Source organism: Pseudophryne corroboree, chromosome 1 (assembly GCF_028390025.1).
Source record: "Pseudophryne corroboree isolate aPseCor3 chromosome 1, aPseCor3.hap2, whole genome shotgun sequence".
Classification (NCBI taxonomy): domain Eukaryota; kingdom Metazoa; phylum Chordata; class Amphibia; order Anura; family Myobatrachidae; genus Pseudophryne; species Pseudophryne corroboree.
The window spans coordinates 759,076,246-759,091,479 of record NC_086444.1 but is presented as its reverse complement, the minus strand read 5'-3'; the positions used below and the strand labels follow the sequence as shown (position 1 = coordinate 759,091,479).

General features: G+C 40.5%; 1 protein-coding gene across 1 annotated transcript in view; it reads right to left on the bottom strand.

Annotated features, from left to right (window-relative positions):
* Positions 1-11,177, bottom strand: part of MMRN1 (multimerin 1) — a 150,140-nt gene extending 138,963 nt beyond the window's left edge. Inside the window, exon 1 of the mRNA XM_063917280.1 lies at positions 10,449-11,177. Coding sequence (XP_063773350.1) covers positions 10,449-10,933 — 485 coding nt within the window. The 5' untranslated portion in view covers positions 10,934-11,177. The remainder of the gene's footprint in view (positions 1-10,448) is intronic.
* Between the last annotated feature and the right edge of the window lie 4,057 nt (positions 11,178-15,234).

Below are 15,234 nucleotides of genomic sequence, written 5' to 3'. Positions count from 1 at the left end.
AGAACAATAAAATTCACATGCTAGCACTGGGATACAGTAAATCCACAAATACACAGCAAGTGATCAGCAGGATTTACCAATATATTTTGTAAAACAAATATCAATACAGGTTGAGTATCCCTTATCCAAAATGCTTGGGACCAGGGGTATTTTGGATATCGGATTTTTCCGTATTTTGGAATAATTGCATACTATAATGAGATATCATGGGGATGGGACCTAAATCTAAGCACAGAATGCATTTATGTTTCATATACACCTTATACATACAGCCTGAAGGTCATTTTAGCCAATATTTTTTGTAACTTTGTGCATTGAACAAAGTGTATCTACATTCACACAATTCATTTATGTTTCATATACACCTTATACACACAGCCTGAAGGTCATTTAATACAATATTTTTAATAACTCTGTGTATTAAACAAAGTTTGTGTACATTGAGCCATCAAAAAACAAAGGTTTCACTCTCTCACTCAAAAAAGTCAGTATTTCGGAATATTCCGTATTTCGGAATATTTGGATATGGGATACTCAACCTGTATTGCAATTGCTACAATATTTGGTTGTTTGGTGAGTAGCAGTCACAGTTTATGCTTACAAGCAATTATTTATTTACTTGTTTAATATTTTTTGTGCTGTTGACTTGTATAAATTTAAATAATACATAAAACATACAGTAGCTTATTATATCGCTTGCTTTACAAGAAAAACATCAATGGCATCTACAGTATTGAGCAAATCTATAGCAAGTTACATTTACTCCTTATAGGCTAACGCAGGGCAGAAGTGCACCCAGTCATCATACAGTACTTCATGATGTAGGTATATAATTGTTCTCTGTTGCAAATGGTAGTCTGCTAACCATAATATTAATAATGGTTGTTTAACTTCATAGCAATCATATTGGTATCAAATGCAGCAATAATTACAATATCTGCTATGAAGTACTGTGCCAGATGTGATGAAAGGATAAAAAGAGACCAGATACACACAGAAAGAAAGGAAGGCATAATGTCATCCAATGAAGATACAAAGACACACAATCTCAGAGTACATAGATAATTGTTTTCATTTTTTACAATTGTTTTTTGTCCAGTAGGGGCCGATGACTATACCATGGCTACTACAGTATTTGTTTCTCAATCCCATATAGCACTAGCATACTGTACTTCTCAATATACATTTTAATACTAAATATAAGACAGAATGACAAGGAAAGGATGGCTAGAGGAAGAGGTGAAAGTTATACTCTAATTGTACTTGCACATTGTTAGTTACTAGAAGCTCTAGACACCTTTCACTACTGTACATTCATTTACACAGTTGGCATAAAACAACAATATGCATATTCATGGTATACAATTAGGAAAAATTTGTTTGAACTGTAAAATATTGAAAAATGTAGAAAAAGTCAATTTACAGTATCTTGGTGAATTGGTAACATGTTTGCCATTGCCAGGGAAGGTGAACCCCATAGAATAATGGGTTTGATTGTTTTGCGTTGGTCAGCATTAATGTACCGATCATTTAAAAAAAAAAAATTTTTGGGGATATTTTGGGGATTTATTTTCCATTTAAACTATGTTTATTTAAGAAAAAATATATATTTAATAAAGTGGCAAGTTAGGGTTTTAATTGAGTCTTTTATTTGATTAAAATTGATTTAAAAGTTTTCACCCAAAGCCCCTACACCACATGGTGTCAGGAAAATCATGCACAGGTCAGCAATACGTCAAGCTCTAGAGGGTAAACCAAATAATCAGCCGGTAGCTCATCACTTTAAGAGCGCTAGATATAATTTGGCTATGCTCAAATATAAAATGATTGACTGGATTGCTCCCCGTATTAGAGAAGGTGACAGAGCAAGGGCACTGCTAAGAAAGGAATCTTGGTGGATTCAGACCCTGCATTCTCTGGGTTTAACTTTAAACGAGCAACTATCTTTTAATTGTTTGCTATAGGTATACAAACTACGTTTAGAGCCTTTCAACTATTGTACTAACAGACTCTCTCAGTAAGAAGTTGTAACATTGTATGCTATGTAACTATATTGTTAACCAGTAACAGTATCCGTTGTATGTTACACAAATTTTTGTTTGTGTTTATAGTTGTCATGGTGATGGGCACTGGACGCCAGCAACCCCTGGTGCATTGTAGGAATGCCGATGCATTCGCGCTGTTTGATGATGTCACTGCAATCCCGGGCGGGAGATTGACGTGGAATCAGACACTTGGGTGTTTTTCTATAAATGGCATGTATTATGGTTTTCTCACCTGTATCCTGACAAAATGACATAAAGGTCATGAAATGTTAATAGGATTGTCCTTCTTTATTGTGATTGAATGTTACCAGAGTGCCACCTGCCTTACTGCTAATACATGTTGATTATGAGGAGAGGCACCTGGCCAAGTTATTAAGAGTTTGGGAGTGGCGGTACCATATATATATATATATATATATATCTATCAAACTAACAACCGGCACTCTCACTTCAATTTCATCCTGCCGCGGTGCACATTAATACAGTGTATGCAATCCTCCAGGCTATGGCACTCAGCGGACTCCTTCATGAAATAAAATCCCAACAGCAATTTGCAACGTTTCGGCTTTAATTAGCCGTTGCTTGAAAACGGCTAATTAAAGCCGAAACGTTGCAAATTGCTGTTGGAGTTTTATTTCATGAAGGAGTCCGCTGAGTGCCATAGCCTGGAGGATTGCATATATATATATATATATATATATATATATATATATATGCACCGACAGCACCTCCAACCACACCTGAATCAGGCTCAGTCTGCAGAGCTACACTAAGCGGGTAATTCAAATCTGATCGCTGGGCAGCGATTTTTGCAGTCCTGCGAACAGATTGTCGCCTACAGGGGGAGTGTATTTTCGCTGTGCAAGTGTGCGATCCTATGTGTTGCAGAGCTGCACAAACTTTTGTGCAGTCTCTGCGCAGCCCAGGACTTACTCTTCCAATGCTATCAAAACAGGCTTTTCGGGACAGTATCTGATGTCAGACACCCTCCCTGGAAGCACTTGAGCCCGCCTGCGTTTTCCCAAACACGCCATGAAAATGGTCAGTTGCCACCCACAAATGGCCTCTTCCTGTCAATCTCCTTGCGAATACCCATGCGAATAGATCCTTTGCACGATCCTGTCAACGGGCATCGATGCCCGTTGCAGCTGTGCGACGCGCCGGTGCAGTGCAGTGCATACGCATGCGCAGTTCGGATCTGATTGCCCGCTGTGCGAAAACACATAGCAGCGATCAGATTTTAATCACCCCCTAAGTTAGAAGTATCTACAAATATAAAAATCTTCACTGCTTTCAAATATAGAACAAAATTTGTTTCTTGTACAGGTTGAGTCTCCCTTATCCAAAATGCTTGGGACCAGAGGTATTTTGGATATCGGATTTTTCCGTATTTTGGAATAATTGCATACCATAATGAGATATCATGGTGATGGGACCCAAGTCTAAGCACGGAATGCATTTATGTTACATATACACCTTATACACACAGCCTGAAGGTCATTTTAGCCAATATTTTTTGTAATTTTGTGCTTTGAACAAAGTGTATCTACATTCACACAATTCATTTATGTTTCATATACACCTTATACACAGAGCCTGAAGGTCATTTAATACAATATTTTTTATAACTTTGTGTATTAAACAAAGTTTGTGTACATTGAGCCATCAAAAAACAACGGTTTCACTATCTCACTCTCACTCAAAAAAGTCCGTATTTCGGAATATTCCGTATTTCGGAATATTTGGATATGGGATACTCAACCTGTATATTATATCCCTGAATTTAATATGGAATACATTATATCCCAATCAGATCATGCCTGGCCAGCTCTGCAAATTCTCCAGGTGAAATATACTGTAATGTATTCCATCCTGCTACACTTGGGTGCTTGGGTGGAATCCATAGAAAGAGGTCTAACACTGAAACAGATAAGGGCGTACTGTTACACAGTATTCAACATTTTTTACATTCACGTAGTGGATCTACAATATTCTGCTACTGTTTTCCTGCTAATGCTGGTATATTCAGAATGCAGCCCAGACACACAGCATTCACACAGTTTATTGCTATCATCTGGCTATTTATCTGCGCTATACACCTATTCTCATTTAGTACAGTATATTCTGATGTTCATCACTTTAATCGCATTTAATACGTTACTGGAAAAAGCACACACTCTTCCAAATATCACGGTGTAGTGGTTCCTGCTAAGTCTTACTAAAAATAAACGAATGAACTTAAAGGTTGGAAAATTCCCTTGGGTGTCCTCCAATATGCCCATGTAGTTCTCTAAGCGGTGTGTGTACACCTGACATGAGCGCTTACGTCTCACTTCTAAGAATAAACAACTTTCTATTTTTGTTGATTGGATCCTTTTGGACTAATGCCTAGAGGTTACAGTCATAAGCGATTAGGGGCTTGTTATAGAGGTAAAAGAGCACCTTTCTATAAAAAGCGTTTTAAGTCAAGGTGCATTTGAGGTCATGTCCATAGTGTATGTTCATCTACAAGCATTTTACACGAGCAAAAGGCAGGAACCCATCCACTATTATTTTTGTCTCAATTTACTTTTATTACAGTGTGTCAGGGAGGAATACAGTAGGTGTGGGGCTGAATTTGTTGACTCTGCATGAAGAATATATACTGTAGGGCTCCCGTAATTTTATAAAGAAAATAGTGGCACCCATGTAACCTAAAGGTTCCTCACATCATAAAATATAGGCTATATTTCCTTTTAGTTCCAAATACAGTAAAAGCAGGTATGGAAAGTGATTCCAGTTAATTTGATTTTTCTGGAGTTTAAATTATAGTAAATAAGTATTGTTAGTTAAACATTCTGATTGGGAAAATGGTGATTGGAGAAAATGTCAAGGCACAGTCATAGGTTTTAGAGATTTGTCTCTGAAAAAGTCCCTGGTCTTCAATATTTACTGTCTGAAAAAATATTACAGTATACAGTAGTATTGTTATTGTATTGTACTTTATAGCCTATTCTTAGGTTTCATAACATGAGCATCATTAACAATGCCAATAAATTACCTTATAATCAAGCTCAAAATCCTCATGATGGAAATTAATGTCATTCATTCGGGATGCAGTCAAGATCCCGCCCAGTGGGGAGGGGCGTTAAGTTTAGGCTGCATGGGGAGGGTTAGGGTTAGTCTGCGGTCCAGGAGGCTTATTGTGTCGGAAGGGGGGTGGGTTAGAGTTAGGCCCCCCCCCTTAGAGGGTTAGGGTTAGGCTGCGGGCCAGGAGGGTTAGGTTTAGGCAGCGGGGATGGGGGGTTAAAGGGTAGGGGAGAGGGTATAGCACCCCTTACCCACCCCTGTCGGCTTCTTCGCTATCGGGATCCCAGCGTCAGTATTTCAAATGTCGGGATCCCAGCTGCCGGCTTATCATACTGATCCCATTCATTCTACTTGGACCTGACATATCCATCTGACATGTGCTCTCATGCTTAGGACTAAAGTATTTTTAAGGCTGTACTAGCACCTGTAACATTTTCTAAGTGATGTGATGATTCTCTTATTTAGAGCCCAGGAGCCTATAACACACATCTGTTTTTCCACATATAGTATCTCTGGCTGTTCTATATTAGAAACCCAGCAAATTAGTGTTATTTGCTACTTTAATATTGCAAAAAGAGTCTGAGCAGTGAGCACCAGTCAATTGTGTACCTCATATCTCTCTCATTTTGGGGGCTGTGAGATGACCTGAGATGATCTCTGAAAAAAAGGGTTGTAGAAACTACTGCGGCATCAGCTGGAGGGAGTAGCGCATCAGTAAACACCTTGTAGAAGGTAACAGTACAGCTTTAAATGATGGAAACCCCTATAAATGGCTCTTAATAGCAGGAGAATGGATTGAAGCACACCCCTCAACATTTGAAAACACAAAACTGATATAAATGAAGACCTCTTAAATTGACTATCCCAAACTGTGATGACTGGGATAAGGGATGTTCCTCCCAGGTGAAAACTTTGTGGCACAGTTAGTTCTAGGGGTGACAAAAATAGGGTCCTCACCTCACCCAGAAGAACCAAAATATACATGTCCTTACACTGACTTTGGTCAGCAACCCCTCTGCAGTAGTAAGTAGACAGGAGACTACTTCATTCCTCTTTGTAGTCACTAAAATGCTATGTCTGACTTCTTAAAGTTGAGTTACATGCTCCACAGACCATGTTGTTTACCTGTTACACAGTCCATGTGGACTTGCGTATGTAGGTACCACCAGTGCTTGAAGTGGTCCTGGATAGGTGATGAAACTCATTTTCCTCTACATCTACCCCCCATCTCCCCCTTACCCCACATTAGTGGAGCCAGGGTCAGTGCTAGTGTTTTCGGCACCTTCCTACAAACTATAAATTAGTGCCCTACTTCCCATAGTTTATAAAGGGACATTGATCTCACAGAGAAGCAGCGTGGTCACATAATAGTACCCCCATTTCTTTTTACACCACACAGTAGTACAATCTTTTTCACATTACACTGCATGTAGTGCCCCTGATTTATATTACACCACATAGTAATGACACTTATTCAGGTTGTGTCACTTAGTAGTGCTCTTTATTCACATTTGCACAACACAATGGTACCATTCATGTTTGTTATGCCACACAGTAGTGCCCTTTATATACAATGCCCACAGAAGTGCCCCTTATACACAATTTCCACAGTAGTAGTGCCTCTTACACATAATGACCACAGTAGTGCCCCTTATACACATATCTGCCTCTGTCACTCTCTGCCTGTGTCCCTCTGCCAGCTACATGCCTTGTATCCCTTCAGCAGCTTCCCCACTGCTCTTGTCCCTCCAGCCACCTCTCATCTTGTCTTCAAGATGCAAAGAGCCTGCTCCTCTTCATGGCACCGCTCTTTACTTCACCAGCGGTGACAGCATGACCTCACATACACCGTGCCGGAAAAGGAAACCACTGGGACCTGAGGAGGGGATGAATGCCAACAGACCAACAGACACAGAGTGTGTGAGTGCCAGGAGGAATGTGCAACTAGGACCTGAGGAAGGGGGAGGTGGCTGTAGCTCATCAGTAACACTAGCGCCACCTGCATCATCTATTGATGTAGTTGATAAGGCAGGTTTTTCTGTTGGAATTACTATGCAGGGCAATGGAAGTGGTGGAACTAGTTCCCCCTACCATTACAGGTGGTGGAACTCAGTTCCACCTCGGTCCCCCTCACTTTAACCCCTGGGTACCACTATGTATGCCTTTAAAGAAAAGATGACCAACTACAGCTTCTCAATTAGATTTGTTATAATGGGATGCAATCAATTTGCCGGTTGTCGGGATCCCAGCGGTTAAGGATACCAACGCCGGAATCCCGACAACCGGAATCCTGGCGCATAGGGCTATTCCCACTAATGGGTGTCCACGACAACCCATAGAGTGAGAATAGAACCTGTGGCAAGCACAGCGAGCCACTGAGCCCACAAGGAGGCTCTTAACGCTCGTCCTGCTGCAGGCATTCTCGTGGGCGGTATGCCGCTGTTGGGATCTTAACAGCCAGCATCCCGCTCGCCGGTAAATAGTATGTAACCCATTTTAACAAGGTATAGATACTATACCCCAACCATACAGAGGAGTCGACAGAGAGAAATGCTTTTGCAAAAGGCCAGGTGAATACTTGAGCTAAGCAAGGCCAGCTCTGTAGGACTAAATATAATCAGTTTAAATATTGACTGTAAAATTAATGTGCTACGTGGATATTTGCATACTGTTATGCTAATTGTTGATTCACATGCATGGTCTATTTTTTTTATTATATAGCAATGAAGCTACATTATAATGAAGGGCAGTAAGTAGACCTATTATCATTGTGAATGAATGATCATGATTGAGATCCCTGAGGAGAATGAAACATTAAATCAATATATGTATGTCATAACAGATTAAACGGTTATTTCCTTTCTACAAGTCTGGTGAATGCCTCTCTTATACTACATAAATATGGCTTGTACAACTGGGGCTGGAGCTTGTGCATATATGGGATCAGTACCACCCGCTACTGCCACTACAAAACCGTGAGTGCAAGGTACCGTGAGTCCAAGATTTTCCTCTTCCATATTTATCCTTTCTCTCTCACAGTGAGAACCATTAGGGCACGCATCCAGGTTTACACTGCGTGCATATTGAGGAGATGGGACAGACCTTACACATTTATTATGTCGATATTTACGCCTTAACTTAGGTTCTTAGGGCCCGATTCATTACCAATTGCAAATGTGCACGCAGTGAGCAATTATCGTCAGAATGTGCATGCGCTGTGAACGCATTGCGCGTGCATGAAGGGCAAAATGCGACCGTCTTGCGTATGCTGCCAAATTGTAAAGTGAAGGCATTTTGTTTGACAGGAAGTGACCCTTTGTGGTTGGTAACATGGCATTTGTGGGGCGTGGTTGGGAAAACGCATGTGTTTCGGGGCGTGTATCTGACGTCATCTGCGAACGCTGCATTCAAAAACATGGCACCCAGTGCGACTGCATTCTCATTGATTTGAGTATGCTGGGGTCAGCTGCAAATGGCGAAGGTGTCTTTTTTTTGTGTATGCATTCCTGAATCAACTAATGCATACGCAGATTTGCGACTGTATCGGTGTGCGTCTTTTATACTTTCTGGGCGGCTCTTCACATGCGAATTTTAGCAAGAGCAGATTTGTGAACATCGCTATCTCAGCCTCAACAGCGATCCGTACTTAATCAGTTCCTTAGATAGTAGCAGCATAGAATCCAACATAATGTATCTAAGCATTACCTTTTATGCATTTGATTGTATAGTTAAGTAATAATGGGGGAATTCACAGTTACAGACTGTGACAGTGGGGCATTTTCATCATGAAAAAATTGTGTTAATTTATTGTTTTCAATTCTTCCCCTCTCATTTCACAACTATTGATCGCTGCAGCCGTGGCCCACTTTCCCCCTTCCCCCGTTGGAACAAACCATACAGAAGCCGGGCCCCCTAAACCCCCCACCCCCCTTTGTGTATATGGCAGCTTGTGCAGAGATTCAGGGTCTATTTGCCATCTCTGGAGAACAGTTTCACGTTCAAACTCCGAAAAAAACTTTTTCTGAGTTTGATGAATGTCACAATTTCTACATCCCCTGGGGAGTGTAGAAATTGTGACATTTTAAGGATGATAAATATAACCCATAGCGCTTTGCGTAATGGTTAAAGAAAATGTCAAATTTGGAAAATGTATTTTAAAGCAAACAGTAAAACTGTCACATGATATTATTTCTCTTGTGCATAAACTTTGAAGCTGTTGAGTTATTTCAGGGTGTCCAAGGCTGTTTCCAAAACCACATCTGTGCAAATACATAAGTTCAGCAGCCCATATGAACGAACAGCAGAAGCACGCAGGTACTGGCACATTGATCTTGCTGCCTGCAGCTTTTGGGAACACGGCATAAGACATTTCTCTCAAGGTTGTTATTTGAATGAGAGTTACAGTAAATGTTATTTTTAGATATGTTTGCAATCTGTCCCAGTAATTATTATTATTATTATTATTATTATTATTTGTTTTTCGTTAGCACCTCTGTTCTGCAGAACTCTAAACAAGTGTATTTCATACACCGTCAGTGATATTGTTGCAATTGGAATTTAGGCACTGTCAAGAGTATTGACAAGTAAATAAAACATAAAAGATCTTCTACACTGCCACTCAGAGCACAGATCAAGAATAAAGCATGATACTGCAAATCAGATATTGTATCATTGCTGTGGCAAATCACAAACATCTGTTGCGGCGTTCCATTATGTGATACAGGAACCAACCATAAGCCATCACCAATTCAGGTACAATGTGATTTGCATGGCAACCAAAGTGTCTTTAAAATATACACAGTAAACACGACGTCATCCTGCCAACCACAATTTACTTTAGAATGTTTAGAAAGAGGGCTGATACTCATATAAACTCTGTTACTGTCAAAATGACAACTTCCTCTTTATACGTATACTTCTGAGAAACAGACAGCATACTGAGATTCCAATTTACATAAAACATAAAGGAAGTGTCTGTGATTAGCCTTTTTTGCAACAAACAATTGCAATGTACTACTATATGTTTATTATATGGAATATGTGTGCCTTATTTTTTATTTACTGTGTCTACGTTAAAAGAAAAGATAAACAAGCCTTACAGTGTACTGTATAATCCTAAAATTTTGCAAAAGATCTACATCTTAGCAAAGAATGTCATTTAGGATTGTACTAAATAAAGATTGTTCTTGATTATAGATGAGCAATTTCTAATTAAATCTTGTAGCCTGAAAACAATCATATTAGTGTTACCTTTCTGCCATATACTGTAGGTATATGTGACTGTGCAACATTAAAGTCTTGTACAAGAAATATAACAGAAAATAATTAGCTTACTTTCCACGAGCTGTTTCAAAGCTGGGCTTCTGGTTGTTCTTATTGTAGTTCTGTCTGGGAGAACGGTTCGGTCCCTGCTGAACATCCGCCGTTTGTGCTGGTGCTGATCTTGTTGTTCCGATTCGTTCATTGCTGGACTTGCTAGTGTCTTCCTTTACAGCCACTGTGGGTGATGGCGATTTTGTTGGCATTCTTATAATTTTTGAAAAGATTCTGAACTCTTTCCTTCTTGCAGTTGGTAACACAAGAGAAGCTGTCGTTGGACTCTGTTGGGTTGTGATTTCGTCTCCAAACTGAGTCGTTTGTATAGTGTCACTGCTTTGGGTTGTCGTACTGGGTATATCAGCACTAATCTCAGAAAGAAGTTTCTTTACATTTTCATCCACTGGTTCTACCCATTGTACCTCAGTAACATCTATTGAATCTCCTCTTGTGCTGCAACCATCAATATATAGAAGCATTGCTGCTAGCATGAAGAACTTCATCCTTGGAGTTAAGCAAATATCTTTGTATGTTGCTTTAGATCTGTTATGCACATGTTACTCATAGCAGCTTGTTTTCACCCTGAGACTGCTGTAGATTTGCATGCCAGTTATCATTAAGGATAAAAAGGAAACAGGTTGCAACCTGCCAGTTACAGATGAGGAAACACAATTTCCTGTTAGCTCTAATATCCTCTGGACCCTTCACCCCTCTGAATGATGCTGTATAGAAGTCCAGAGGAAAGATGACATGGGAAGGGAAACAGTGCACTGACAGAAGAGAAAGTGGAACATCACTGGATTACACACGAAAAGTTGTCACAACAATAAAACGTAAATAGAATCACTCCCTAGAGATCATCTGGGGCTTCAGCAAAGTGTATGGGTGACATTGTGCTCTAGGTGTTGTGTAGTTAAGTAGTGACATCTCAGGTTTGAGGTAAGCAGAAATATTTAAGCAATGTATGAATAAATGGGCACCAGGCATTTTGAATACTTTTTACATTTTCAACGTAACTGTGTGGCATAGGTCGCAAGTGTGTGCAGGCAGCCAGGGGGTCATTGTTATGTTACCTAACCATATTTCACAATATCCACAGGACACTTCTGGGAATAAGATCTGAGGCTGCTTGTTATGCAGTACAGCTGGGTTACTTCAATGACATCTGAATAGAGAGTTCATTAAATATTACCAGTGACTTTTTTGTACATAATAGGTGCAATCGTTAAGAAAATGCCACAAAAAGCAATATCTTATATTGTTTGCAAAGTGTTAGGAGGGGAGTTTCTAAGTCAATATGTCCTCTGTATGTAATGCAGACAGGGTCAGACTGACCCACAGGGGTGGGGGCCCACCCCCCACTGCTTGAGGGCCCACCTCCTCTTCTAGGCATCAGGTTCTAGACTGTGCACTAATTATACATTCTACAAATGTTACTGTACATTATACTGCATAGGACTATGGTGTCTTTTCTACAGTGCATTCCTCTTATTCATTTGATAAATTTTCGTGTATGCACTAGCAGTTTTTAATATATATATTTGTCAATGGGCTGAAAAAATGCACTCTCTAATGGCTGTCCAAGCCTCTGTAGTGACTGGCCACACCCACTCTGGAGACGGCCTAAGCATGGGCTTCTATCACTGCATTCTGCCAGTGTGCCCTTCATGCCCCAGTCTGACATTGAATGCAGACAGGGGGGAGATTTATCAAAGCTTGGAGAGAGATAAAGGGCCTAATTCAGACCTGATCACTAGCAAGAGATTTTTGCACTGCTACGATCAGGTAGTCGCCGCCTACAGGAGGAGGGTATTTTAGCTGTGCAAGTGTGCGAACGCATGTGTATTAAAGCTGTACATTTTTATTTGGTGCAGTCTCTGCGCAGCCCAGGACTTACTCAGCCGTTGTGATCACATCAGCCTGTCCGGTACCGGAATTGACATCAGGAACCCTCCCTGCTAACGCATGGACACACCTGCGTTTTTCCAGACACTCCCTGAAAACGGTCAGTTGACACCCACAAACGCCTTCTACCCGTCAATCTCCTTGCGATCGCCCGTGCGAACGGATCCATCGCACAAACCCATCACTGAGCGGCGATCCACTTTGTACCCGTGAGACACGCCTGTGCATTGCGGTGCATACGCATGTGCAGTTTTTGCCTGATCACCCGCTTTGCGAAAACGCACAGCAGCAATCAGATAATGAATTACTCTCAAAGTACTAACAAATCAACTTCTGTCATTTACAGTCTGTGTTTCAAAAATGCCAGTAAGGAGCTGATTGATTAGTACTTTATCTCTCTCCACTTTAACTGTCTCCATGCTTTGATACATCTCCCCCACAAACAATTTGCTGACTGCTTCGTTTTATGGAGGTTAAAGTGTCACTGTACTGGAAAAACTTTGCTCATCTCTAAGGGAGACCGCAAACACCACTGCTTACCAAGAGCAAGATTACTTGTTGAAACTCTGTTGAAATGAGTAGGCTATGGTCTATTGAATCTCACTCACCACCAGCTAATCATATTGTGAACTGTCTTTATATTTCTTAGCTGCTGGACAAACGGGGTAACCGCCCCTTCCCCTCCTAATTGCAATTGCACTGCAATTAGTGCGCGGTCACAGAAATTAGGGAAGCCTCCTGCGGCAGGAGGCCCACCTCCATCTTTTTGATTGGAGTAGCAGTTGGAAATAATAGAATTAGGCCGAGGGCCCCAGACAATATTTAGCACAGAGGTCAGAAAAGGGGAGTATGGAGCATGGGGAAAACCAGGCAGTTTTTTGTCCCACACACTCAGGATATCCGTAACTGCCATGGGAAGTAAGTGGTGTTTTGGGCGGAGCTTGCAGTGAGACCAGAGTAGGTCTGGCAGAGGAAAGCCAAAGACAAGTACACCTTCCAGATCTACCCAGGGCTTCAGATCAAGGAGAGCCAGACCACCCAGGTGTTTGAAGTGAGACATACAACCAAAGATAAGACGGGGAGACATAAACTTCCAAATATACAGTGCTTGAAAGTTTGTGAATTTACTATATTTCTGCCGAAATTTGGCTTAAAACTACCTCAGATTTTCACACAAGTACTAATAGTAGATAAAGAGCCAAATCCAACAAATTAATTTTACCCTATTCCTCTGTACAAACCAGCTTCAACTCAGTTATGTTGGTGGGTTTCCTCCCATGCCTGCAGTACCTGCTTCAGGTCTTCCATAACATTTCGATTGGATTAAGGTCAGGAATATTAAATTTATTCTTCTTTAACCTTTCTTTGGTTGAATGACTTGTGTGCTTTGGGTCATTGTCTTGTATCATGACCCATGTTCTCTTGAGATGCAGCTCATGGACAGATGTTGTGACATTTTCCTTTAGCATATTCTGGTATAATTCAGTATTCATTGTCCCATCAATGATGACAAGTCATCCTGAATGAGATGCAGCAAAACAAGCCCAAACCATGATACCACCACCACCACCACTGTGTTTCATAGATGGTATGAGATTTTTATGCTGTAATGCAGTGTTCTACTTTCTTCAAACATAACGCTTCTCATTTAATCCAAAAAGCTCTATTTTGGACTCCAAAACATTGCTCCAACATTGTCCAGGTGATCTTTAGCAAACTGCAGACGGGCAGCAATGTTCTTTTTGGGCAAAACCATGTGTACTGCAGGGTGGGCAGATATAACATGTGCAGAGAGAGTTAGATTTGGGTGGGATGTGTTCAAACTGAAATCTAAATTGCAGTGTAAAAATAAAGCAGCCAGTATTTACCCTGCACAAAAACAAAATAACACACCCAAATCTAACTCTCTCTGCACATATTATATCTGTCACACCTGCAGTGCACATGGTTTTGCCCAACTGCTAACAAATTTGCACCTGCGATCAACTCTGAATTACCCCCTATGATAGATTCCTGTTGTAAAAAAAATCCCATAGATTGAAAATACCTGACTCTAATTTCATCTTCAAAATATCTTATAAGCCTAAATGTTCACATACTTTTGCCACTCACAGATATTTGATATTGGATAATTTTTCTCAATAAAAAAATGAGCATGTCTATTTTTTTGTCTCATTTGTTTGATTTGGTTCTCTTTATCTCCTTTTAGGACTTGTGTGAAATTCTGAGGCAGATTTAGGCCAAATTGCAGCAGAGATAAAGAAAATTCTGAAGATTTCACAAACCTTCAAGCACCACTGTAGGAGAGCATCAACCACTTCATGGAATCCAGGAGTTTACAAGAGATTGCATATGGGATAGCTTGAAACAGGTACATCAGTTTGGGTAATAGCAGCATGTTAAACTTTACCATGTGGCCTAACTATGAGCCCTTGTAATTCATCCAGGCAGCACCCAAAGTATTCAACTGGGCCATTAAAGTTACAAAATAAACATCAAAAACCCAAGTACTACAGGGAGGGATGTGAAATCCCAGATAGGTCATGGAAAGCTCCTTACAAATGAATGGGAAGCACCTCTGTTTTAGTGGTGTTGAGTTTGTAGTAAGAAGCTGCACTATACCCCTCCAGGTTAGACTGCAGAGCAGTCAGTGAGGTCTCGGGATTTGAGACAAATAAAAAGACATTGTCTGCAAAGAGATATAGCTTGTGAGGGGTATCTTGTATTAAAAGACCCTGGAAGTCAGGTACTAAATTAAGTGTTTGAGCCAAGGGTTCTAAAGCCAATACGAAAATTAGGGGGAACAGATGACAGCCCTGTCTGGTGCCATTAGAAATTGGGAAATGGACGGAAAGAAAGACGTTACTAAAGAAACGTACCAATAGTCCATTGTAAAGGG